Raw genomic sequence first — 27885 nt, 5'->3', positions numbered from 1 at the left:
GATTTACTGTTGCATATAAAAGTAGTACATCCACAATGAGATAATGGAAGTATATATGGTGTTTCGGGGGAACATAAACATATACATACATATACGTAGGTACGTACATATACAAAGGATCGACGTATGAACATTATATTTATTTCTACAAGTTGTACAGAGACGTAAAATGAGAATATTTGCCATTAAATTCCTGATTGTAACAAACATTAATTTTCACTAACTGAACAATTTTCATGCACGTACTAGCGGCAACAGACGATCCACCATGCCTTGTGAACACTTAAATAGTTATAATGAAAAGTTACATTCATTTTATTTAGTTAGCTACGGAGAGAAGTGCCTAAGAATACGAACAGACAGACTTCTTGGAAAGTATCGAGAAGTGAGAACAATATAAACAATATAAACGAAGAAAGTTTGAAATGGGGTTTTGTAGTGGTCTGCTACATATTTTTAACATTGATAAATATTGTGAAGACCAACAAGAATGGTAAGAGAAACAACAAGTACAAAGACAATAATAATATCATTAAACAGCTTTTACATGTACGTAGATCTCTAAGTAGAATTAATGTCGAAAGGCCATTACTCCCTCGAGTATCTATACTCAACAATTTGCTTAATTATCGTGCCATTTTACTCCCTGCCGCATATTATTAACAATATGAGAGTAATACTTTATTATAGTGACATTTTCTCAAATATAAATTCCAATCATGCAAAATCAAATAACATAAAGCTTGCCATAATTAAAAACTTAATTTAATTCACTTTAATCCGATCACAAACTTACCTGCTGACAGTGACAGTGCTCCCGGGTCCCAGTATTTGAGTTCTCTATATACTTATTTTGACAGTAAAACAGACAATAGAAAAATAATAATATATTTTTGGGAATTCCGGCATTCTGGAGATAGGTGCGGTATCTACTTAGGTAGTTAGGTGCCATGATCCTTATTGAATTATATTAAGATTGCAGTGTGTTAATAAAAGTGATCATTTGACCCCTATGAAATTTTAAACAAAATATTATTGATTTAATCTTTATTTGAAATACTTGTAGTTTATAATGGAAAGTGCCCCCGATGGAGGATCACCTGTGTTGGCAACAGTGATACCACCTGGAATGAGAAAAGTAAGTTTGTTATGGAGGTGACAGCAAGAGAAGAGCCCTCCGAATTGTCTTCCAAGAGTCAGGAGGATGTGGAGGAAGACCCTGTAGCTGTAAGACATGAATTACTACTCCGTGAAATCGAAGCAATTGATGAATATTGGGGCCCAACGCTTAGGTGAGTTGCTAGTGGTGACTCACACCTTCGCTCACCTGTCCCAGAAGCAACAGGTAGGGGAGAGTAAATTAATACACACTTTGAATGAGATAAACACCGCGCTATTAGGACAGTTTGCTTGCCAGTAGATGTTCATGTCATGCAAAGTCAATGTCCACATACATCCACGCATAAATGGTGTTGTAAAGTGTATGGATGTGGCGTAACTAACCCAGTAGTGTTTTGCTGTTAAGGCTAAGAAGTAATTAGTAGGGCTATTTCCATTTGTTTTACTATTATTATTATTTTTTATGTAGTAGTCAATCATCAGCCAGCCTATTTTTAGATCTACTAGTATTGTGATTTTTTTTTTCATTAATGTGTGGATTATTAAAAAAAAAAAAAAAAAAAAAAGTGGTTAATAGAAAAACGTAGGTATGATTTTTTGTGGATATAAGATGGCATGAAATTAGAAATATTAAAAAAAATATTGCAAAGTAAAACAATAAATAAATAAAATATGAAATACATGCTAGCTAATGCCCCATAGATTTTTATTTATAGCGAAAGTTGTCTTTTAAAATACTGTACATTGGTTTTAGATATTTACTTTCTATCTTAGATTTGAAGTGAATGACCTTACTCTGTGTGCTTAAATTAACATCTACAATACCCCCTCTCATCTTGCCCAAACTTTGCAGGGAGGGGTTAGTTACTCATTGTATTTGACAATCAATGTCATTACTTGCATCTTATTTCATCAACTTAATCTATCAATGAGGACCATGTATCTCACCATGCATCAAGAAGTGTTCTCTAGATCATCTCTGTCATTTCCATCACACATATCTATTCTTTTCTCTTGCACTTTATGCTTTTTTCACACTTTCCATCAGTTCTGTATGGCTTTTCCTTAATCTTGCATCAAGTCCAGTCACCTCAAGCTACTCTTCTGTTTGGAACACAAACTTATTTTCAATACCAGTCCTTTATAACACGTTTCTTCCTTATTTGATCATCGTATGATATTCCACAATACTTTTCAGATGCCTTATATCCATTACAATCAATATTGCTCTCTTTTCTGTTCCATATTTCATTTCCATGTTTCAATCTCATACAGTGGCTAGTCTTTCCTATGAACTTCTCTTAATGGTAATTTTTATCTTGTTACATGTGAGCAAATGTTTAATTTCTCTTTTTACAATAATTCAATCTGAACTTTATTTCTGTATTCTTTTGTTCCTCCAGCTTCTGTGTAAATTCCATCTACAAAGATAGTTGCATGAAAGTTTCAGTCAAAATAATCCTTTAAACTTAACTTTACAAAAGTGTATATAGAGTTAATTTTCTAAAATTTATCATTAGATGAATCTGGTTAAGAAATGTAGCATGAATTAATGAAAATCACGATCATCATTGAACTGAGTGGGACTCATTCTGATGACCTAAAGATTTTAAGAGAAAAAGAGAAAGAGAGAGAGAGAAAAAAAAAGAAATTAATCAGGAAAAAATCTTACAAACCCAACCTTTAAAGGGACAGCCAAGACAGTATGAGATCTTGGAAAAAAAGGATGAGACTGTCATCAACAGCAGAGATGTACCGATGCATCGGTATCGGTATCGGAATCGGCCGTATCAGCCCATTTTTTGGGTATCGGTATTGGTATCGGTATCGGCTTATTTTATGCCGATACTTCCGATACCTAAAAGGAATTTACTACTTAGTGATATACTCGATATAAGATATTGATGATACCAAATTAATATAATACGGCGTATTAAGTTTCCGTGGTGATTACCGTATGTCATAGAATACTGTTTTCTGTGGTAATAAGCCACAACCTCTAAATTGGACGCCTATGAAACGCGTATAGGCTGAACTCCGGCATCCTGTCACACGGTCGGTCATGAGTCACCACGCATTCTCACTGTCTCTCAGTCAGACGCTGCTCCTCCACCCACACAAAGTTCACACAGGTGAAAAGCTTATGTTTTTGAACTATAATCTAAGAATGTCAAACTTCAGATATTGAGAATCCAACAAAATGATTTGGTATATATATATATATATATATATATATATATATATATATATATATATATATATATATATATATATATATATATATATATATATTTAGGCATTTTGCATTATTGTAAATAACAGCATATTCTTATTTGATTTATAATTAATAATTAACAGTGCTAGTGCTAGCCTTTTCCAAGATATCATACTGGAATAGGTGGAAGCTCGAATTATATATGTATATTAATTTTAATGCAAGTTTAATTTTTTAGTTACTTCTGCTAACCTAAGGATGTGAAAATTCCATAACTAAGAAAATAACGATTCTGTTTTGTAATCATGTGCATTGTGTATGATTTGTTGCATATTAATTATTTAAGATCATAGCAATTCACTAGAAATTTAGAATAAACTAAACTTTTTCTATTTAATTGAAAAGATTAGGTGAAAGCTCATTTTTTCTGAATTGGCCAACTAATGTCTAATGAATTAATATCAAAGGATGTCAGATTTAATTAAAGAGAAACATAAAGAACAAAATAAGTTTCTTTTGCTAATATTTTGTGTCTGTTTTACAATTTTAATAATTTAAAAAATATTTTTGATCGCCAAAATATTGTCAATAAAATTAATAATGAAAATGCACAAGACCAAATGGTCACTAAAGGAGTAAGAAGTAAGAATTTAAAACAACTGACAAGAATCAGAAGACTGAGAAGATATTCATTCCAATTACTGAGTAATTTACTTTTGCAAATGGCTTCAAAAAAGCTTCTACTCGTAGAATTGCTCCTATTTCACAAACGTTCTCAGAAGGACTTACAGCATCCCCCAAAACAAAGCCTCCCATCTGATAACGCTCACCGTCCACCAACTCATCCTGGTGTCCAGTGCAGTAATCACTATAAGTAGTAGTATCGGAATTGGCCCAATTAGGTGGTATCGGTACATCTCTAATCAACAGTACATATGTCTATGAGTTGACAATCAGAGGAGTCTTTAGAGTAGTGTTGAAGGATGTTATAGCTGAGTTATAAACCAATCAAGGATTCTGAACATGAGATAACTGAATGGTGAAAATATCTTCTTTACAATTATAGTGGATGTCATTGAGTACAAGAGTAAACAAAAACAATCTTGTAGAAACATTTTGATAATTTTTGACAAAGTCATATAGACATCCTGAGGATAAATTTGATGGATTAGATTAGTTTAGTGTAAACTCCATTGATATATGTAGGATGGTATTAGAGATGATGTGTGGCTAGCAGTACTAATGTATATTTCTGGATTAGGAGCATAGATGAAGAGGACTGTTGTGTTTGTATGCAGAATGGTAGTTTGAACTGAACTGAGGTGACTGCATAAACTCTGGCCACCATAAAATACCTCACCATGAAGGTAATTAAGATAATGCTAAAAGTTATTATTGTAAACCCTTTCTAATTTTAATCAATATACAGCAGTAAAAACTTAGAATAATTAATTCTATTTTAGGCCAGTTTAAATTTTCAACAACTTTATTCAAATTGAAGTTAGAATTGTCCAGGCTTTACTCTACTGTTCTCATTCATTTATGAAAGTTGTTATATTTCTACCATTTGTTGATAAGCCTGTTGGACAGAGACACCACCAGTGTGTTATGGTACCTTCTCATCTTCACTCAATTTTCTTCAATAAATATTTGCATTTCTTCACTTCCCTACAAGGAAAATTTAAATTGTTTAATTTCATTGGAGTCAGTCAGTCACTACAACTACAACATTATTTTCAAAACCTGATATGGTAAACGTTGGAGTATAAATTGATTAATCAAAATGAACATATGTGAGCAAAAATATTTTTTTGTGGTTTATATACCTTAGTGATGATAGATATTTATTTAAATGATGAAAACTATATAATAAGACTTATCTGTTGTGACTACCAGGACACAGTAACTTATTTCATATACCTTCCTCCCTTCCTCACTCCCACCCTATGTCATCAAGACACAAGGGAATAGAAATAATCATTGTGTTATTCAGACATTTTTGAGTAATATGACTCAGGTCTTTCATTGATTAATTACTGCGAGGAAGGTTGAAGGAATGGTGAATTAATGTGGGATGAATAAACTGAGAGATAGAAAGGTATAAAATAATTCAACCCCTTCAGTACTGGAATGCATTTCTATCTTGAGTTTTGGGTATGATTAGAGGATTTTATTGACATTAGAAAGGGTCTATGAAGGTCAAAAGATTTATAGCAACAGTCTTCACTATTCTAATCCCTACATGAATTTCTGAAGCTGTATAAATCACCAAATAGTACCCAGATAAATAGGAAAATGCATCATGGTACTAAAGGAGTTGAGAGGGAGGCTATTATGGCTCATGTGATAGCATGGAAGGTTCCTTATTCTAGAAGGGAAATTCATGGTAAAAGAAATGTGAAAACTAAGAGAGGTATAAGCCTCGTTTCATGGTGCAGACCCTCCAGCACGATACTTAAGCATCAGGCTTAATTTCACCCTTATTATTTGGAAGCTCTTTTCCTGCAATGAATTATATAGTTTTAAGAAAAAGATCTGTATAGTTGAAAGGGTACAGATCAGAGTAAGATTTGCATTTGCAAAGTATTGAGAGACTTTAGAAGCAGATCTTTACTAACAATAGCAATTAAAGAAGATCAAAGAAATAAATTTCTGCTTCATTGCTGGATTTACGGATGGCAATGTGCAATATTTTTAGTGTATGTACATATATCTTGATGGGAGGCTGCCAAGTTGGCTGAATGCCTTTTAAATTATGCAAATATAGCAAAGTTAATACAGAACAAAACTTTAGCATACAATTGAATGTAAGCCCTGGGTGTATGGTGTTCTTAATGTGATAGAACAGAGAAACATTAGTGAAAACTGGATTGATTGGTCTAGTTAAGAGGGCTTGTCTTTCTGGCCAATCTAATCCAGCTTTGATCCCTATGGTCATCCACCTCTTATATTAACAATGGAATCATATTTCATTGTATCGTCTTGGAGAATGTAGTGGTTGATTCAGTTATGACATAAAGAGATACCTACTGTACAGTGAAAGTAGCTACTGACAAAATTAGACCAGAAACGTGTTAATGGTTCTTTGATATAATACTGTACTGTTTACAGATTTCAAAATTTTAATAATGGGAAGTGTAAGAGCCTTTTTAGTGTAAATGTGTTTAATAATGTGTGCAAAAGACAAAAATTTTAAATAAATGTATATGAAGGTGTTTGAAATGAGCAGTATGAACCAATTTATCAACTGTATGTATATTTTTTTTTTATCATGTGTGTGTGTGTGTGTGTGTGTGTGTGTGTGTGTGTGTGTGTGTGTGTGTGTGTGTTTACCTAGTTGTATTGTACAAGGTTCGAGCGGGGCTCAGTGTCCAGCCTTCATATCTCCACTTATCTCATTTTTCTTTAAAGCAATGCACATTATTTGCTCTAACAACTTCATCACTCAATGCATTCCACTTTTCCACCGTTTTATGTGGAAAACTGTATTTTCCAATATCCTTCACACACTGCCTCTTCCTAATCTTCTTTACATGTCCTCTTGTCCTTCCAGCTTCTGTCACCGCACCAGGTCTTCCTTGTCTGTCTTTTCAATGCCATTAACTATTTTATACAATGTTCTAACCATTTTTTTAAGGATTAGATTATTTTTAAATAACAGCTTTTAAAGGGTAGGAAATTCGACGGTAAGCAACGTCTAATTGTTACTTACCTGCAGTAATCGAGTTTAGTCTGTCGTGTGTGACGGGCGAGATTCAGAAAATTTACCATAGAAAATCCACGTTCCATTAACATGTCAATCAGTTGCATTTTTGGGACAATAGCCCTTCACACACATGTAGAGAGTATATAACACTGCCAGGCAAACGTCCAAGTGTGGTTACCGGGGCTTCCCTTCCCCTCTTGCCACTCAACGTTAGCGAGTCCAGCGACAGTCAATCCTACCATCGAGCATCGACCCGCTGCGTTTGTTTAAATTAACATTGGGACTCTACCACTTAATTGGTAAATAATCGGCTATATTTTAACATTGGTCTCATTGAAATTAAAAGAAAAATACAGACTATAATATCTAAACAGTAAAGGAATATAGAATCGTGGAATAAGCCGAAAATGAAATTCAACATTATTGTGCGGTTCCCGTCGTCTGCTTTTCCCCGCGAAGAAAACCTAAACAAAATTTTTGTAACAATTCGTAATGCACGGAATGCAACTCTGAAGTTTGTACATTTTTATGAAGTGATAACAATGTAATAAATATCAAAGCACGTTAGAAGGTATCAAGTGGTGGGGGGGTTGGGGGGGACCTGGCCTGAAGGAATCAGCTGACAGGACAGTGAGTCACGTCGAGGGGAGAGGCCGAGGGGTAAACAGCCCCTCCCGACAATTACATCCATGTGGTCACATACTGGACCGAACAGTTCCAGTGGGTTTGAAGAGGATCCACACACCGTCACACATTTACTCAACGAATTAGAAGGGCCGGACACAAGTCGCGTAGCATTAGTGATAAGGTAAAACTTTTTTCAGTTGGGCATTTATATGGGCTCCTTAGTGCAGTTTTTTTTACGTTAGCGGGATGACATCCTGAGTCCTGGTTGTACAGTTGTCGTTTACAAAATGTTCTCTAGCGACAGTGGACGGAGGTAGAAGGCTTATCAGACTTGCATCCGGAGTAGCTCCACCAGAGCCAAGGTGTTAATAACTATCAATACTCTCCACCAGGGTGTAAATAAGAAACACGCAGTGGCATAATTTACTATTTTGTAATGATATATCCAGGAGAGGAAGACCTTGAAGCGACAGATTTGGTGTCATGGTGAGAGAAAAAAAAGTTATAATTAATAATATTTCATAGACATTTCTTGGATCTTGGTTAATTTTTATGCCAAGGAAGTACATTTGATTGATCAAAAACTTTCAGCACAATGATCAGTACATATCATCTGATAGTTTGAATAATGCAAATAACAGTATTGCCATTGAAATATCAGCAAAATATACCTGTATAAGAGTTACTAGATGAGAGGTGGATAAGCATGCCAGTCACACTAAATTTGTGTTTGAATAAAAAGGAAATGCATGAAATGGTGTGATGAGCATATATATATATATATATATATATATATATATATATATATATATATATATATATATATATATATTTATTTATTTATTTATTTATTTATTTATTTATTTATTTATTATAGGCAGACGAGGTTGAAGGCTATAGTGTATAAGGAGGAACCATCTGTGCTGGACTTGGTATTCACAAAGAAACTGGAACACTGTCCAGCCATTGGATATATAAGTCCTTGGGAAAAGTAATCATGAAATGGAACTGCAGGATGTTGAGCTTTTAACGTGATTATTTATTTTTTTTTATTTATTATTTTTTTTTATTTATTTATTATTCTTTTTACATTATGACCTATAGTGCCCATAGGTCTACTTGAAGAGTATGAGAAGCGCTGTTCAGCTTCCATCCATTAGCAACGCAGGCAGTTTTATTTATTTGTTTATTTATTTATTTTATTTTATTTTTTATTTTATTTATTTATTTATTTAATTATTTTATTTATGTAGGAGAGAGGGCCAGCCAAGGGTAACAAAATATATATATATATAAAAAATTGACATTTGATGTAAGGCAATTACTGGCATACCTCGCCCAACACAACAGTTAGGTTCCTGAGCTCGTCGTGCACAGCGAGATTCGTGTTGGGCGAATAATAGGCCCTATGGGAAAATAGGGCTTAGGTTCCCAGATCCTTCCAAAAATACACTTTTTTTTTTACCAAAAAGACTGAAATAAAACAATAAATGAAGTACCAAACACACATTTTATTTAACTACAGTACGACTGTAGTACCTTATTTAGTTTATTTGCTGGTTGGAGAGGGCTTGAAATACGAAGTGATGGGCCTCTGACTGGCCATGACAAAGATGAAATCAAGAGAGCGCAAGGGAGCCACATCTGCACACAACAACAGCACAAGGAGAGAGCGAGTGGCGCGAGGCAGCATGCTACCGCCAGCCCCGGGGCAAGTCCAAGAAGCTTGGGAGGGGAGGTCGAGAGCATCCACCAGGACCAGCAGGAGATTCAAATGGAGACCAAATTGTGCAATCACAAGTCAAAGTTGTGCTCGGCGAAATATGGTATATTTTACCGATTCATGTATATGCGAGATTCGTGTTCGGCGAGGTATGACAGTACACCACTGAGAACCTGGGTAGCATGGTGATATGTAGATAACTTTAAACCACTCGACGAATGACAAAGTTTCAAGGTAGTATGTGGTGGGATTTGAATGTACTCATGGACGTCTGACCGATCCCACGCTCCACCTTAGATTATGCTAAGACAAATTTTGCAGATTTAAGGAAATGCTTTGAGAGTATTGATTGGAAGGGACTTATGAAGGATGGATTCGTGTTCAGCGAATTCGTGTTCGGCGAGGTATGACAGTACACCACTGAGAACCTGGGTAGCATGGTGATATGTAGATAACTTTAAACCACTCGACGAATGACAAAGTTTCAAGGTAGTATGTGGTGGGATTCGAATGTACGCATGGACGTCTGACCGATCCCACGCTCACCACCTTAGATTATGCTAAGACAAATTTTGCAGATTTAAGGAAATGCTTTGAGAGTATTGATTGGAAGGGACTTATGAAGGATGGAACAGTACAAGAAAAACAAGAAGCATTTCTGGAAAAGTACAATGAGACCATGCATAAGTATGTCCCTTTATACTAAGTAAGAACAAACAAAACTGATGTAATGCTAGATGTGCAGAAGGGCAAGGATATAGGCAAAGAAACTGAAGAAGCATCAAAATGAAGATAATAGAGTGCAGTGTAAAGAAGCAGGGAGTGAGTATGTTGAAATAAAAAGGGAGGAGGAGAGAAAATTTGAAAAGGACATAACAGAAAAGTGTAACAGAAAAGTGTTTGAAGGCCCCAGGCTCTTTTGTTGATATATAAATGGATGGATAAGTAAAATGAAATAATGTATGCCTCTCTGTTGCAGTTTGTTTTTTTTATATATAGTTATTTTGATTATTTCTTAAATATTCTATGTATATAGTACTTGTAAACTTATCCTATCATTGGAAGATATTATCAAGGACAAATCTGACCTAGTGTGTTGATGAAAGTATAACATCCTGGATTTTTACTAGTAAGAATCTTTAAGGAACTGCAAATCTTTGTAGCACCAGATATGCTGGAAGGAAGATGAAGATGGGCTGAGCTACATTTTTTTAAGAGTAGTTAAGTAATTTTTTTTTTTTTTTTCTTTCTTTGTTTACTTCTGTATACATTACCTTCAAATATGAGACTCACCTTGGTTATGAAAGGTTGTAATTGATGTCTAATTAAAACATGATGGAGGATGAAGGATATTTGTCTTCATGTGTATAGTGAGGAGACACGGACCCTCATACACACTTGACCAGCATCACTGCTTTATCATAGTTTGCACTCAGAACCATTTGTACTCAGAGTTGCCATTTACATGTGAAGATGAAGATTTTATTTATTTATTTATTATTTTTTTTTTTTTTCTGATAGATGTGTTGAAAATTATTGGGACTTCATGCTAATTTTTTTTTTTTTTATTATTTTATTATTTTTATTATTTTATTATTGCCACCACATTCCAAAAACTTGTGAATATAACCACTTGTGGCACCCTGATCTGGTTGCCTCCCCTTTACTGGTGCTAGGTGTCAGTGGTGGTCATGTTACACCAAGCAAAGCTTAGTAGAGGAGAGAATAGTGCATTTTGAGGGAGTTACACCTGTGCCCTAGAGAGAGCTCTGGTGGAAAGAAACCAGTTGTGCTTTTTGTCACTTTTGATCTATATTATATCACACTACAGTTTGCTTTTTTATCAGCCTTTTTGCTTGTGAATAGTCAGTGATTTTTACATAAGTACAGGGGTGCACAAGAAAAATATTTCTTAACCATTGAAGTACATAAATGCAATAACTTTTAACATTTCCTAATATGTTTGGTACAATTTTTTAAAGTTATATGTAATATTTTATATTTTATACTAACGTGATAATGGATGGTGGTGAGATAAACGCGGAATTAGACCACTTTGAAAGGATCTTTACCACATCATCACTCTATCAAGAGATTATGTATGTATAAAAGTACTAGTGAATCTACATAGGTATCTGTTAAAGTGTTCTTGTTTTAGATGTCTGTTGGATATTTCTCTTGCATGTATATCACATAAAGGTTTGTTGAATGATATGCATAGATATATTGCAATACACATTTTATTCTCTGCAGTATCAATTTCAAAGATGTGTCACATAGGTGGCTGGCAGAAAGTCCTTTTATATACACTTCTATCCCAGAATCATTGCATCTTGCTGGTCTCTTGTTCCATTTAGACATTTCTCCATGTATGCTCTTTTATTGTATCATCTATATCTTCTTGGTAGTATTTTGCCAGTGTTCTCTCTCTCTCTCTCTCTCTCTCTCTCTCTCTCTCTCTCTCTCTCTCTCTCTCTCTCTCTCTCTCTCTCTCTCTCTCTCTCTCTCTCTTGTGCAAAACTTCTGTCATTTAATTATCCCTACACGTTCACCACATGTAGAAGTTTCCCCCCTACTTTCCTGAGTAAGATATCCTTTCCTGCTCTGTTGGAAAATTTAATGTTACATGTAATTTGTGTCATAATTTCAATATTTAGATTTTTAAGTAATGTATTTTATCTATATCAAATTACTCACCTGAATATTTTCCAGGACAATTTATGATGGCGACGAGCATGGAAAGTTCATGGAAAGGCTGGACACTAGGATCCGGAATCATGATCGAGACATCGAACGCATGTGCAACCACCACTACCAAGGCTTTATTGATTCCATCAGGGAGCTGCTGCAAGTACGCTCACAGGCCCACAAGCTCAAGGTAAGCAGAACACTTACAATACACACAAAATTGATTACTATAGTCTGACCAGCCTTAATTTATGGCCATGGGGGGGGGCGAGCGTCTCTGTACAGTGTTGCCACGTTTTCACTACTGTTGTTCCGTTACTCTCTCTCTCTCTCTCTCTCTCTCTCTCTCTCTCTCTCTCTCTCTCTCTCTCTCTCTCTCTCTCTCTCTCTCTCTCTCTCTCTCTGCTTACCTTTGATTCTTTAATAAGTCATTTATAATTGTGTGTATATATATATATATATATATATATATATATATATATATATATATATATATATATATATATATATATATATATATATATATAAGTGAGTGGCACGAGGTCAGTCACGTCGCCACCACAATGTGTCAAGGCCACCAGCTGGGTGTGGAAGAGTTGCCGCTCACAAGTGAATAATGCTTTTTTTTTTTTTTTTCACTTAGGTATTGGCATATACCTACTATTTTGTAAAAATAGAAACTACACATTAGCTTGGCTTACGAATTATGAATGCAATTATGCCTCACCCTTGAAATTACTGTAAAAGCCAGTAAATGTGAGCATTTTATCTTATAATTATAGCAACTTCTCGTACTACAAGGTGAGGCTATTCGGCCTGGCCAGGCTGGGTTCATCAGTATTGCCGCCACTCACAAGACTTCTACTTTTTTTTATTTTTTTATAAAAGATTATTTATTTTTTCCATGCTCATTATCTTATATCTGTAATGCTGATATTATTACACACCCTAAACATACACTAAGTACCATTATAAGTTACTACAGTTGATATCAGCAACACTGTTGAATATGTATGCCATGTTTGTAGGGTACTATATAGTTTTTTATGCATATGATTGTTACTGTTGATTCATCCATTTATATACAGAAGTCGAAATTTTATACATCTGAATTGATGGTGTTTGCGATGCCTTGTACACCAATAACTTCCATTTCACATCGCATTTTTTGGAAACGTGGCAGCACTGTAGAGCTACCCTCGCCCTACCACAGCCGTAAATTAAGCCCGGTCAGACTATATACATTTATTTGAATTGCTTTTATTTACTTTGTGTGGAGGACATTCTACAAATGATTGCTCCTAAAATTGTCAGATGAAATTCACTATGTATCAAAAATGTATCAGTTAAGACTGTGAAGTCAGTATCAGTGACTAAAATTGATGTATCTAGGACTTTAGTGAATAACTAAAAGTACCCATTAAACCCAAACTCTGTTAAATCAGTGTCCACTAAATGTAGGATTGACTTGCTGAATAGTTTTTAAAGGTTTTGCAGATTAACCTCATACTCATGACTGCTGTATACTCTACCTGTTATGTTAGTGCTTAAAGAGAAAGCTATGATACAAGCAGACAGATGAAATATTGTCAGCCAGTGTACATGTATCTTAAGATGTGCCCAACTTGTAAGGCATTAATTTGAGCAATGAAGTTAATAGAGAAAACTATGTGTTCCAATAATTCATACACAATTTCTACCAGATTATTCTTGTACTGTAAATGCATTATTATTTTATTTATTTATCCATTTCTTTACTCATTAGACAGAAGTTGTGAGAATAGATGAGGAGGCACAGGAATCAGCTAAGCAACTACTTGCCAAAAGTGAGGAGATGATAAAGACTAGAAAAGTTCAGTCTAACATTTCTGCAGCAGTGGATGCACTCACCCTGTGTCTTCCAGTTCTCACCACCTACTCTAAACTTCAGAGTCAAATGAAAGACAAGAGGTTGGTAGTCATCCACATATCACTATTTACTCTACTGCTTGGTAATTTTTATTTTAGATTTAACTTGTTCTTCTCCTTTAACTTTTCTCTTGATCCTTATTTTGTTATTTCCTACCAAAAAAGTATCAGTGCTTCCATCCAGCTTGAGTGTTCAGACCATGGGCAGATCTAGGGGATGGCTACTTGGGCTCAAGCCCCGAGTTTTACCCAAGAGTGTAATGTGCAATACTGGAGTTTACCAGAGAGAGGCAGCATGTGGGGGAAAGCAGCCTACATAGCCTTCCTGCAGGGCAAATCCCTTCGTTAACATGTAGAGGATGTCACTTTTCTGCTTAGATGCTCATATGTTTTCATACCCTTTTATCAGGACCCTGATCTCTCTTAGTCATACAAAGCAACAGACAGAATGATTCCCTTTCTTGTTCTAAGAGATATTTAACTCCATGGCCCAGTATGCATACTAGGTTAAAATACTGTCACTAGTTGGATTTATTAATAAAGTAATAAAAGGATTATATTGGTTTCACATTCAGTTTGAGTTACAATTTTCTTGTGTCAGAAATGTTATATGTTCTTGGAGGAACTCATATTAACAATGATTTTCAGATATTACCCTGCATTGAAAACTTTGGAACAGTTAGAACACACATACTTGCCTCGTGTTGCCAGTTATCGCTTTGCTCAACAAATGCGTGATAACATTCCAAGAGTACGAGAAGACATCAAGCAAGCATCCATGTCTGATATAAAGGATTTCCTTGAAGCTATTAGATGGTGAGTTGTAACAGGAAATTGTTTTAATGGTAACTAAAGGGTTTACACTTGTTATACCATCAAGTATTTGAAAAGTGTGATCAGAAAGTTATCCTGAATAGTGGCACCTCATGATTCAAATTTGGTCATCTTAAAAAAAAATGTCCATTCCCACCCCCTCCCTTTTATTCTTTATTTGTTTATTTTATTTATTTAGTTAGTTAATTATGTGGATTTATGATATGCCCTAAACATAGGATTTAGTGGAAAAAACTTCAGTATTAGAAAACAAAATAAAGTGAAGGAAAACATGAAGTACTGATTTTAGCTTATAAGAAGGCACTTGAATCATCCTAAAAGACACGAGAAATGGATCATCCTTTAAGTTTTCTCCATGCTTCAGGGTATCAACACGAATTGGGCAGGTGGCCATGAAACGTGCTGCCCTTCAGTACAATATGGACCCAAAGGTGGCTGTGACCAGGAATGAAAGACATGGAACATTACCTCCAAACCCATTTACAGGTTAGTCAAGCTGCAATTTCATCAACATCATAGATTTAAGTGGAAGAAAAAATCAATTGTTCTTTCCTCTTAGATTTGAAAGAGATTCTAGTTTATAAAAAAAAAAAAAAAAAATTAAGAAATTATAATATAGAAAATGATTCGCATAAAATACCTACTATCTAAACTTTAATTTTGTTTTATGGAATTGTTGTAAAAACTATTTCATGATGTTATCAAAGCTTCCTGTCTGGTGTGGCAGTCTTGCCTTGAACTCTTGAGAATTGTATGCCCAAATGGAAAAAAAATCTGAATAAAAAAATGTATACAAAATTGACTTACTAAAATAGGATTTTTTTTATTAATTAATAATAATTACTATTATTTTTTTTTTTCATTTATTTATGTTTTTATTTTTATTTTATTTTTACTTCTAGTAACATTTTTGCATTAATCCTTGTTTGTTTGCCCTGAGTATTTTTTCTTGACTTATGAAGCCATTTCCTTGTTTTAAACTTGGACAATGTTAAAGAAATTATGGTTTAATATATATACTATCCAGCATGAGTTTTTCACATAAGTACAATATTTATTAAATCTATCATGATGTAAAAATTTCTGAAGTAAAACGTTTGAAAATTTGTTTGAGTACAGTAAGGTGAATGAAAATAAAATTGGATTACCTTCTATTTATTTCTTGAGTTTTTGTTCATTAGAAAATTATTTAGAACATACAAAAATTTTCAAAAACCAGAAAGAAGTGAATAGGACTTTAAGATACATATACAAATGCAATTTTAAAAAAATATAGGTAATTGATAATCCACAGCTTGAACTGACAAACCAATTGAACAGAGTAAAAGAAAAGTGCCTAAAAATAATAGTACATTTATAAAAAAGGTGACAACTTGCATTTGAAAGGAACCCAAGGGACAACCATGTCACTAACCACTCCACTCAAATGTTTCTGGACCACAATGTACAAATTATTCTTTGTGTCATTAAGATTGATGGAGTTAAATAGATTAGCTTTAATTAAAAGTACAGTGGTACCTAGAGATATGAGATACGATTATGTCCATTTTTTGTTTTGAGATACAAGCAAAATTTTGAGACACAAGTCATGCTTGGGGATGTTGCTGCAGGTCAGTGGCTCGGCACATCGGTCCAGCCTCAGTACAGCTAGTATCGTCGTGTTTCCTGTGGATCTCATGCACTGTGATTGTTCTTTCATTATTTTCACACTATTTACTTACCTTTTTTTGGTTTAAAGTAAGTGTAGTTTTAATTTACATTAAATGTTTACATGTGAATGGTGCCTGCATCCCTCCCTCCCTCTTCCTCCTCCTCCTCTGCTGCCACTCACCACCATTAGTCTGTCTCCAAGATAATAACACTAAATAAACTTTTGCTTTTATTTTATATATTTTTATGCATTGATAAAGTATGCATGTGTACATAACTGAAATCTTTGATCCGCTACCTACTCCACCCATGCTTATCACTGAGAGGGGGAAAAATGTAAACAAACCTGCAGGGATAGCAGTCTCTCTCTCTCTCTCTCTCTCTCTCTCTCTCTCTCTCTCTCTCTCTCTCTCTCTCTCTCTCTACTTAAAACTTCATTTATTCCACGAATAATAATTAAAGGATCATCAAGCTCTTTTGTGATTACTAGAACAGCCAGTCTTCCATGGGTGGCTATATTTGCACACTCCAGCTGATACACGCTCCAAGATAAAATATACTTTATAAGAGTAGTTCATTTTTTTATATTCTCTTATGTTATGTTTTATTATGTTTCTATACAATAATTATTATTTATAAATACCTATTTACTTTAAATCACGTAAAAAAGACAAAAAAAAAATTGGGATGCTCTTTTTGAGGAGGCTGGAACAGATTAATGGCATTTCAATGGGAAAATTTTTTTTTTTGAGATAAAAGCTTTTTGAGATACTAGCTCCTTCATGGAACCAATTAAACTCGTATCTCGAAGTACCACTGTACTTGATGTGAGAGTGGAGCATTGAGATTGCTACCACATATTGCCAGACAGTGGATATATTTTGATAAAGTGAGAACAGACATTCTGATTTTTTTTTTTTTTTTTTTTTTTTCATGTCGATATAAAGGATTTTGTAAATAGTAATAGTAATATATTAATTCCAGGAGAAACATATGAGGCTCAGGCTGAGGCCCAGAGTGATGAGGAAGAAGAATTGTGTGCTCAAGACCTGATTGATTTTACATCTGTGTACAGGTGTCTCCACATCTATACAGTGCTTGGTGCAAGAGACCAATTTGAGACATACTACCGGGAGCAAAGAAGAGAACAAGCCAGATTAGCTCTTCAGCCACCAACAAATATGGTAGGAGCTTTCTTAAAAATAAGTAGGGTTTTTCCACTTTCCTGTAATATGTTAGATCCATTCTGTATTGCGTTTTGGTTCCATATACGTTACCATTAAATTAATTTTTGTAATTTAACTTTACATTCATAAGCAAAGAAAGTTCCCTGTCACATATCTGAAAACCTTGGGATCCAACACTTTGTGATTTTAGAATTTTTAGGATTTCAGAATAAAAGATCTTTAGCTTGGATTTTAACATTTTTCTTTTAGATAAAACATTACAGATAACCAGATGACTCAGTGGTTGAGTGCTTGGCTTATGGCCATAAGGTTGTAAGTTTTGTACCTTGAACACAACCATTGTATGATGAGGGAGGTAAAGCTCTCTTCTCACTCTAGCTGGGTGATAATGCTATCTTCTCACCCTAACTGGACTAATTTCAGTTCCAATGTCCATCATTGATGTTTGTCAAGGCTACATACCCTTAGATGGCCTAGCTCAGGGATTCTTGAACTTCCTGAATAGATGAAAGATAAAACATTAATTAAAACTTACATAAACTGGTTTGCATTGAGCTAAACACGTGAAAAATATACTTACATGCAGTTAAAAAAACAAAAACCAGTTTCCCCTCTACATAAAAAAAAAAAATAAATAAATAAAAAAAATTGAGAATCCTGTTGTTGTTAGGATGAACACATTAAAATTTAGAAACCTTTCTATGGTTGTTTAGTGTTGCAGACATTGTCTGTCATCACATTTGAGGAAAACATGCATAGTGATAACAGATGCCTTATTGATTAATAGTGTTTAGTTGATAAGTTCATGATGAAAGGATAATATTTTAATTACTTTTTGTCTTTCTCCAGCATGAAAACTTAGAAGCCTATCGGCAGTATCTCTATGGAGTATTGGGCTTCTTTGTAATAGAAGATCATGTGCTCAACATTGGCAATGGTCTTGTTACCAGATCATATTTGGGTGAAGTCTGGGAAATGGCATCAGGCAAGGTAAGCTGTAAAAAATTTTCATTTTGAATTGTTGTGTTTGGATGAAACTGGGATTTGAGCAAAAGATTGTTCCAAGATTGCTTTGATTTTCCTATTTATTTTATTATTTTTATATATTTTTATTTGTTTACTGTATTAATTGTGTTACTGCTGGCTTACCATTTATCTTGGGGCCAGGATAAAGGGAGGTAATAGTGGCAATAGTACACTTTCTTTACCTGGTGGAAAGAAAAACATTAAGATAGAAACTATTTTGCATGATATTGTGAAATTAATTTGATGAAAACCAGTGGGAAAAAAAAAAAATCTGTCTTTGAACTAAGTCTGTCAACAGATAGATATTTTACTATGAAATTCTTTAAATCAAATCTCAGCATACAGATGTACCTCAAGATACGAGTTTAATTTGTTCCATGATAGAGCTCATATCTCAAAATGCTTGTATAAAAAAAAAAATTACCATTGAAATGCTATTAATTCATTCCAGCCTCCCCAAAAATAACCCCAATTTTTTTTTGTGTTTTTAGGTAAGAAAAAGGTATTTATGAATAATAATTATTGTATAGAAACATAATAAAACATAACAAAAGAGACTAAAAATAGATAAACTACTTTTATAGTATATTTATCTCAGAGGGTTGCATTCCACAGGACATTACTCTACTGCATCCATATCCTCACTTGCATCTGTTGATCAGCTGGAGTATACAAGTATAGCCACCCACAGAGGACTGGCTACTCTAATAATCACAGAATAGCTCATTGATAATTCTTTAATCATTATTCATGGAATAAATGAAGTTTTAAGTAGGAGAGAGAGAGAGAGGGGGGGGTTGTTTATATTGTTCCCCCCTCGGTGATGAGCATTGGTCGAAGAGGTAGGCGGAGATGTGCTGAGCCGCCGACTAGCGGCAACATTCCCAAGCACGATTGGTATCTCAAAATTTCACTAGTATTTCTAAACAAAAATTGGACCAAATCGTAGCTCATATCTCAAAAAACTTGTATCTCAAGGTACCACTGTATTTCATTTGTAGCATTCAGAAAACCATGACATTGAAATAATGGAAATGCCCAAAATTGAGACTTAAATGCTTGTCAATAAATGTATTAGACATAATAGATGCAAGAGGATGTTCTTCAGTGATAAGGAAGGTATGAATGCTGGAATATGTAATGTGTATCACAAATGGTTGAAAAGAGAATAAGGTTGTTAAAGCATACAAGGAACTGGGTCAGTTGTAAACATATAGGAGGATAAACATAAATTTTCATCTTGCTTTCTTCTTTTTAGGTTGTTAACAACATTCGTAATCATTCATCATACTGCACTGACACCTACCTTATGTTAAACATCAAGAACCTCATCATGCTATTTGCACATACGCTTCAGGTGAGTGTGTCTTGATGAAGTTCTTGTGATAGTGAAAAGAGTAATTCAAGGTGTTGCATTAACCCATATTTTTAGATATCATATTTGCCAGCATGTAAGATGTACCTGTATTCTGCAAGATTAAAAAAGAAAATATGGATAGAAAAACAGACACATTAATCCCTTCTAGATTGTACTCTGTAATTTTGGGGAATAACAGTGGGTTTAGCAGATAGTTCAGGCTGTCTGAAGGGTTAAAGTCTCTTCCTTAAACTGAACTAAGTTTGGCATACTATTTCCTTTGTCCAGTCAGGTGGCCAAAGGATTAAAAGCAGCTGGATGTAAATTTTATCCATACATAGCAACAACTAGTCCCAAACTCCACTTTCCAAAACTTGCCTAAAATTTACGAATTTACATCACTGTGATGCACTGTTATTGTAGCGGCTGTTAGTTGGTGAGGCTGCATGTATTTATACCTTCTTCATAATTCGTAGAGACTCCTGGAGGACCACTTTCAACTATTCAGGATTCAATATCTCAATGGGTCCCCCACCCCCTCTTTTTTTTTTTTTTTTTTTTTTTTTTTTTTTTTTACCTAAGTCCTTAGAATAAGAAAATGCTTTTGAATTTGATAAATAGAAGAAAGTAATAGCCAGTATTTATAGGATTGTAATCTCCACCTATGTCTGGCTGCAGAACTATGGGTACACTGTGAATCCATTGCATGAACTGCTGCTGGAGGTGAAGGATCACTATAATGAAGTACTGATGCAGAAGTGGGTCCAGGTGAGTGCTTACTCTATTTTGGATTATAATATGGAAATTTCTAGCTTTGTGGCATATATAATTTGATGTAGTTCAATGTGTGTGTGTGTGTGTGTGTGTGTGTGTGAGAGAGAGAGAGAGAGAGAGAGAGAGAGAGAGAGAGAGAGAGAGAGAGAGAGAGAGAGAGAGGATATGAATATCATCTGTATTATGAAGATGACTAAATTGTATTTTTAGGTAATCCATTTAAAAAGATTTCAGTGAAAGTTCAGTAGACTAATAGTTTGTTGTGTTTCAGGTATTCAGGGATATATTTGAGAAGGATAACTACCACCCAGTGCAAGTTGAGACACCGGAGGAGTTCAGCCGCATTACAGAAATATTCCCGTACCGTGACCGCAATCTCGAACAGGCACAGTTTCCCAAGCGCTTCCCATTCTCCATGATGGTTCCAAAAGTGTTCCAGGAGGTCAAGGTGTACATTTCTGCTTGCCTTGAGTTTTCAGAGGACTTAAATCTCAGGTAAGGAAAATCTTAGGGATAGCATAAACTTGTCCTGTTCTTACTAGAATTATTGAATTTTGATCATAAAACTTCAAAGCATGCATACAAGGTACAAAAAATGTGTGAAAGGGTTTCCTTTTTCTAAATAATGGGTATTATTTCTATTAGATGAACACTATCTTGTAAAGATGCTTGTATATTTCAATCTGTGTTAAAATTTAAGTATGTTGCAATTCTTAATCACCCAACAGAAGTATTGGACATAACCAAGGGATTCTATTCTGTCCTTACCATGCAAAGCTAAAGCTCAGTAGTTCTACCAACTTATTTTTGTTTGTAATTCTACTGGTTCAAAAGGCTCCAGTAGATGGGATTAATATATGCCAGAAAATCCTTATTATAAGAGATCAAAATTAACTAGTGCCATTTCACTAAGTTTGCTAATTTATTCATTTATTTATCATATAGTATGTATGGTGGCATTTAAACAAGTGAAATACATGTATATAATGTTGATAGTATTGTTGTGTTCCAATGTTGTTGAGAGCAGTGATTGCATGTAGCCTTCTCATTTGTTCTGAAAGGTATAGTATTGTGGTACATTAATGATACTGAATTAGTTTACATTTTATCTATATATCATATTGGTGTAGCTGTTGTTGAGTGTATGGTAATTTGATTGTGTGTTTCATTGACTGTATGTATTGCTTGAGTGGTTGAATGTTTTTTTCTGTATATAGTAGTATGTATGAAGGGAGAAAAAAAAAAGTATAATTGAAGTGCAATATAATAGAGGATTGAAGATTAGAGGGACTGTTTTGTGTGGAATGGTTTGGTTTATAGAAAACAATGTGGGATCAAATATATATATATATATATATATATATATATATATATATATATATATATATATATATATATATATATATATATATATATATATAAATAATTGAAGTGTGATACAATAGAGGATAGAAGATTAGAGGGACTGTTTTGTGTGGAATAGTTTGCTTATAGGAAACATTGTGGGGACCAAATCTTTGCTGCAAGACAGATGTGAAAAGTATTTTAGTAAAAGGTACTGATAATGATGTTTCATGCAGATATATCTCATTGGTTGCTTATTGTGTTCTTTACAAGTCAAGACTGTTAGGTAGAAGTTTGAGTTGTGAATACTGATGGTAGAGAGTAAAATTATCTGGTGTTTGTAAATGGCACTGCATTGTGACGATTCAGAAGAGAGATTGAAGGGAATTTGTTAGAATATGTGAAAGGGAGAAATTTAGTTGCATAGAGATGTTAATGAATGAACTACTTTTAGATGTCAATCCTATTTAAAAGTCAGTTTGTAGCTTTAGACTTTTTTTCGTATCTCTATAGTAAGTCACTGGTGCCTTGTAGCAATTCCAGGATATTCCTCTCAACTAAGTAATGTCAGTTTTTTTTTTTTTTTTTTTTTTTTTAATGAAGTCTCACCTTTCCAGTCAAACAGAAAAGGAAGATATGGTTCGAAAGTCCACCAACCTCCTGCTGACTCGAACGTTAAGTGGATGTCTAGCAACATTGATCAAGCGACCTGGACTGCGGCTTCTTCAGCTCATCCAGATCACTATCAACACTCTACATTTGGAGCATGCTAATGTCCTATTAGAACATTATGTAGCCAAGCTGACTGGGTGAGATGACATTGTGTGGCAGTCTGAAGTCATAAACTATTTATCATGTAGTTAGATCCTAGAGTCCTTATTATATACAGCCCTGTGCATTATTAGGGGAAATAAACTTGTATTCTTCTTTAAATTGCCTTACCAATAAAGGCATTAGTAGTCAGGAACTTCACATAATCCTTACTTTTCAGTATCTTTAGTAATCCTGTACATTTTTCATGATTCATCTCTTCCTCTCTCATATTTTTTTTCTAATCACGGGTCCACCATGTGAAATTATTGAATGCCTTTAATAAGAAGCTACCATGTATGTTTCATAGTGGATGCCTCTGATGGGGGTCTGTGGTTTATGCCAGTTTTGAATTCCTCCATTTCATGGCTATGATCCTGACAGAGCTTGTTCCTCTATTGGTGTTTTGCTCCTACAATAGCTACAATAGTAAATGACCAGTGTTCTTTTAACTCTGTTACCAATGGTGTTCCCCAAGACATTGTCTTGTTACCAATGGTGTTCCTCAAGACATTGTCTTGTTACCTTCACTTAGTTATTCAGTTGGTAAGAGTATAACCTTCACTTAGTTATTCAGTTGGTAAGAGTATAATTATGTTATTGTGGTGAATACCTGAGTAATGTTTTCTTTTTACCACAATCAGAAGCATTGAGGACAGCAGTAAGCCTGGCCTAGGAAGATTGCAGGGGAAGGCCATGTTCAAAGATATAAGAGGTGAAGCTGAAGAACAAATTTATATTGCTTTGAGGCTGAAGATTGATGAATTTTTGGAGCTAGCTTCGTACGACTGGATGTTGGCAGAGCCTAAGGGAATGTCATCGTCGTATGTTTTAGATCTTATAGCCTTCCTCACCTCTACATTTACTGCCTTCACCAACTTGCCAGTAAGTCCTGAATTTCTTTTTTAGCTTTAGATGTATATGACTAGATAAAATATCTTGTATCTATCATAATAATTAATTATATCAAAATTGATTGTCTCAATATTACATTCCAATACTGTATAATGCAGATGTTTATATTACACTTACAAATATAGAGAACAGGGTTTTGTTTTCATAAAAACAAAATTCAATGCTTATAAATACAAATTTTGACTACTTGGTTTAGAGGTAAAGATCACACAAAACTCCTCAAAATTGGACTGAAATGTTTGGAATAGGTTAAATACTTGGGATTTAACATATAAGTGGTGAATAAAGATCTGAAGTACTTTGAAATTATATTTAGGATTACTTAAGATAAAGATGAATAATATTTGGTTACATTGCAGAAAGATGAATAATATTTGGTTACATTGTAGGTGAGGGTGGCCCAGACTGCCTGTATGTCTGCCTGCCAGTATGTTGCCAAATCCCTTATGACAATGTTACTCAGTGAAGATGTCAAGCAGATGTCTCTTGCAGCTCTGGAACAAGTTAACCTTGATGTCATTCAATGTGAACGTAAGTATATCTGATCAGTGTTCACTGCAGCATCAATCTTCCTGAGGATTGGGGCACTCACTGGGCTGCTGCAGCTCCCCTCCACAGGTCCCTACTAGGTCTTGGCTTGAAGAGACAAATACCTCACCCTCAATGTGAGGGACCACTGCTATACAGTATACGTGAAAAGTTTTGACACCACGGGGAAGGTCATTCTTTTTACAGTTATTCGTAGAGACTCGTATGGATAGTTTAGTAGTGAAGGTGGTAGACGAATCTTGGGTTGACCCAGGAATACCTTATTTCTATTACATTTTGACTATAGGTCTTGCTCAGAGAGATACAGTACAACTTAAGACCATGCAGTATATATGCAGTTTCCTGCAGCTCAGCTTATGGAAAGTCTTGCAATGGAATGGTCCATCACTATGAAGACCAACAGTGGGGTGCTGAACACTTCCTTGAGATTGGTAATATTTTTCCGTGTAGTTAAGTATGCAGTTTGTACAGTCCTCCTCTCTCCAGTTCAGTCCTGAGTGTAAGATGGAGACATTGGCCCCAGTCTTGTACTCTGTCAGTATGTATGACTAGAGTTGCTTGCCCTTTGGTGGTGCAGGTCTATCTCATTTGCCATACCAGCAAAGCATCTTGACATTGTGTTATTGTAAATAATTTCTGTAACATGAAAAAAAATTACTAGATTTTTCTTACCTTCATTCTTATCTGTATCTGGACACCACATGTTCAAAGCCTCTTCTGTGACATCAGAATGTAAATAAGTCTGCTAGTATCTGGACACGACCAACGTGTCAGTCTTGCTAGGCAGCAATATCTACCTGATACCTCTAGCAGGTAGCATTGCCATCCACACACTGACACGTATTAACCCACCAAAAATTGAAGAATATGGGTTGTGGGGATATATAATGATGTGTTTGGTAAGGCACTGAAAGAAAGGAGAGCAGAGAGATGTCAACACTAGCAGTATATAGTATATACAATATACCCTAAATTATTACTAAGCCTGGCCCATGTCAGCCTGAGTCACTTAAGTAGTGGCTTTTTTAAATCAAGTTTTATCTACAATAAAATTAATAAAATTCAAACAAATTGGAAACACCACCAAATTAAGCATTTCAATATAAACAAGTGGTTAGTTTTTACTATTTTTTCTATACCCACCTGTTTGACCTCTATATCAGACGAATATTTACTTTTAAAACTCCAATGGGCAAGTGTCCAACCACCTACAGTTCTGCTTCAAATGTTAGAACAAAAGAAATTAATGTAACTACTACTCATGGGGACTGCACATATTCCCAAAAAGAATATGTTCAAGGATGATGTGAATATTTCACAGGCAAGGGACTCAGGGAAGCCAGATAGGACTCTTGGCTCAAAGCCAGAGATGCCTCTTCCTCTGCCATGTAGTGCAGGGGACAGACACTCTGTCGTAAGTATGAAAAACACATACCATAGTTTATTACTATAAAATATTTCATTGATACAAAAGCTAAAAACTTAATACCTAAAGTAATATAAAAAATTCAAAACGTAAAATGAATTTAAAATTTCACACCTAAACAGCTGCTCAAATGGAATTCTCATCACTAGGTGGCAGCAATGGGCAGTCAACCATGATTGTTTCATTACAAAATTATTATCCTTTTAGGTTTTGTATCAATAAAATATTCTATAGTAATAAACTATGGTAATTTGTAGGCAGGTATGTTCTTCCTACTTACTACAGTGTGTCAGTATGTGCAATCCTCATGAGTAGCAGTTTCTGGTTTATACCATGTGTGTAAGAACAGCCCTTAGGCAAAGTACAGTAGTAGTATTCTGGTATCCAAATGGTACTGGTGCAAATATATTTAAAGGTTGCTATTTTATATATTTTATATCTACCCTCTAAGTCAGTGGTTCTTAACCTGGGGTACCTGTACCCCCAAGGGGTACGAGACATGGTAGCCTGTGCAATGGTACCGTATATTTACCATGAGAAAGCAAAACATATATTTTCTTAATTTTTCTCTTACTGTAATTGTCTATTTTTTTTAAGTTAGTGCTGTAAACACTATCACATTTTTTTCATGTTTGTATAGTATTCATATTGGAGGGGGTACGAGAAATCTTTCTGAGATATCAAGGGGTGCGGGAACTGAAAAAGGTTAAGAACCACTGCTCTAAGTCAACCATGAGTTTTGACCATATAAAAATTACCTTAAAAACTTGACTTAGGCTACAATATACGGTAGTGAAGATATCCATCGATGAGTGTTTACATTTGATAAAATACCTTCTTGTGACTTAAAAACTTGCAAATAGTGCTTAAAATTTTTGCCTTCTGTATGTAATGTATTGAAATTCTCACATTTTTATTTCCAATATGATTATTACTAATTATTGTCTCAACATGTTTTAATATCTTACAGAATTTGCTGCCACTGAACCAGTTGAAGGATTTGAAGAGGGTGCACTCCTTATGTGCTTTGCTGATCTCCGGCAGTTGTTAGACCTCTTCATGACTGAAGACTGGTCAACATATCTTCATGATTATGGATCTGAAAATTCAAAATACCTCCGAGTCAGTCCTCATAATGCCATAATTGTCGTAGAAAAGTGAGTAATAACTTAATACATAGTATTCTTTTATAGATTAGTCCTCTTTTAGTCCGCACCTTGGTTAATGCATTTCCGGCTTTGTTTCCATCACTCATACAATGCACAAAATTTTTTACTTTATGCACACTTGGTGAAAGAATTACTGAGTATCACTAGCTAGAAACTAAAAGTATTGATGATATTGGTAAATTAATAATGCAAGGAAAATGAACTATTGGATAACTAACATCTCAATATTGTTGCAATAATTTGTTGCAATAACGCCCCCCTATGAACATAACCTTCATATCCCACACAATTTAGTAAGGTTAGGTAAAATATTATGTACATCTCTGATATTTTGATTCTATATTTCCAGAATTTGAGTGTGCAACTTACAGCTATCTTGTTAAAAAAAAATTTGATGTAAAGTATGTTACACTAATTATGTGATACAAAATTTAACTGTACTTACAGAATTTCTTTTCTCCAGGTTGAGAGAAGGTGAGAAGCGAGGAATGTTCTCCATCCTTAAGAGAAGTGATAAAAAGAAACTCTTGGAGACTGTTCTGAAGCAGCTGAAACAACTGACCCAACAACATGCCTCTTGAGTGAACTCCAATATGCATCCTTGCATAAACATTTTTATTGAATAATTTTGCTTTCTTGGTCATTTTCTTGAATTTCAAAGTAGCAGCATCCTGGGAAGAGGAGAATTACTTGGATTACTTTCATGTATTGCATCGGTCATATTTATTTTTCCAAATTGTGTATCGGTTTCCTTTGACAAATAATATATAAATGAGTAAATATATGTATGCATTTCTATTTTTTGTTTTTGAACATTTGACAGCTGGTTTTTACTTACTTGCAGGAGAATGTTTCCAT

General features: G+C 34.6%; 1 protein-coding gene and 1 long non-coding RNA gene across 5 annotated transcripts; one reads left to right on the top strand and one right to left on the bottom strand.

The window, feature by feature from the left end:
• The first annotated feature begins 70 nt into the window (after positions 1 to 70).
• LOC123518643 (exocyst complex component 6B-like) lies at positions 71 to 27825 on the top strand. Of its 4 annotated transcripts, none has more exons than XM_045279563.1 (15): positions 71 to 1292; positions 12103 to 12268; positions 13844 to 14028; positions 14635 to 14802; positions 15185 to 15306; positions 17455 to 17654; positions 18507 to 18647; positions 19942 to 20040; positions 20719 to 20808; positions 21086 to 21309; positions 22776 to 22967; positions 23613 to 23853; positions 24273 to 24414; positions 26829 to 27015; positions 27491 to 27825. In XM_045279563.1, the coding sequence occupies exons 1-15, from the start codon at positions 1150 to 1152 to the stop codon at positions 27606 to 27608; spliced, it is 2418 nt and encodes an 805-aa protein (XP_045135498.1). In that variant the 5' UTR covers positions 71 to 1149; the 3' UTR covers positions 27609 to 27825. The 4 variants fall into 4 exon arrangements, with proteins under 4 accessions (XP_045135498.1, XP_045135499.1, XP_045135502.1 ...); XM_045279564.1 differs by lacking the exon at positions 71 to 1292 and adding an exon at positions 7632 to 7848; XM_045279567.1 differs by lacking the exon at positions 71 to 1292 and adding an exon at positions 8000 to 8153.
• On the bottom strand, positions 1033 to 7504 carry LOC123518644. Its single transcript, XR_006678852.1, has 2 exons — positions 7047 to 7504; positions 1033 to 1124 (listed from the first exon to the last, which is right to left on the bottom strand). It is a non-coding gene; the product is annotated as an uncharacterized LOC123518644 (long non-coding RNA).
• Positions 27826 to 27885: the final 60 nt, after the last annotated feature.

The sequence above is a fragment of the Portunus trituberculatus genome, chromosome 44 (genome assembly GCF_017591435.1).
Source record: "Portunus trituberculatus isolate SZX2019 chromosome 44, ASM1759143v1, whole genome shotgun sequence".
NCBI lineage: Eukaryota > Metazoa > Arthropoda > Malacostraca > Decapoda > Portunidae > Portunus > Portunus trituberculatus.
The sequence above is the reverse complement of the archived record's forward strand: the minus strand, read 5'-3'. Positions and strand labels throughout refer to the sequence as shown.

Excerpts from the sequence above, each read along its gene's own strand:
- LOC123518643 (XM_045279563.1), top strand. The coding sequence starts at position 1,150 with ATGGAGGTGACAGCAAGAGAAGAGCCCTCCGAATTGTCTTCCAAGAGT. Across the intron at positions 15,307-17,454 it reads ACCTCCAAACCCATTTACAG|GAGAAACATATGAGGCTCAG; the intron begins GTTAGTCAAGCT and ends TATTAATTCCAG. Across the intron at positions 17,655-18,506 it reads TTCAGCCACCAACAAATATG|CATGAAAACTTAGAAGCCTA; the intron begins GTAGGAGCTTTC and ends GTCTTTCTCCAG.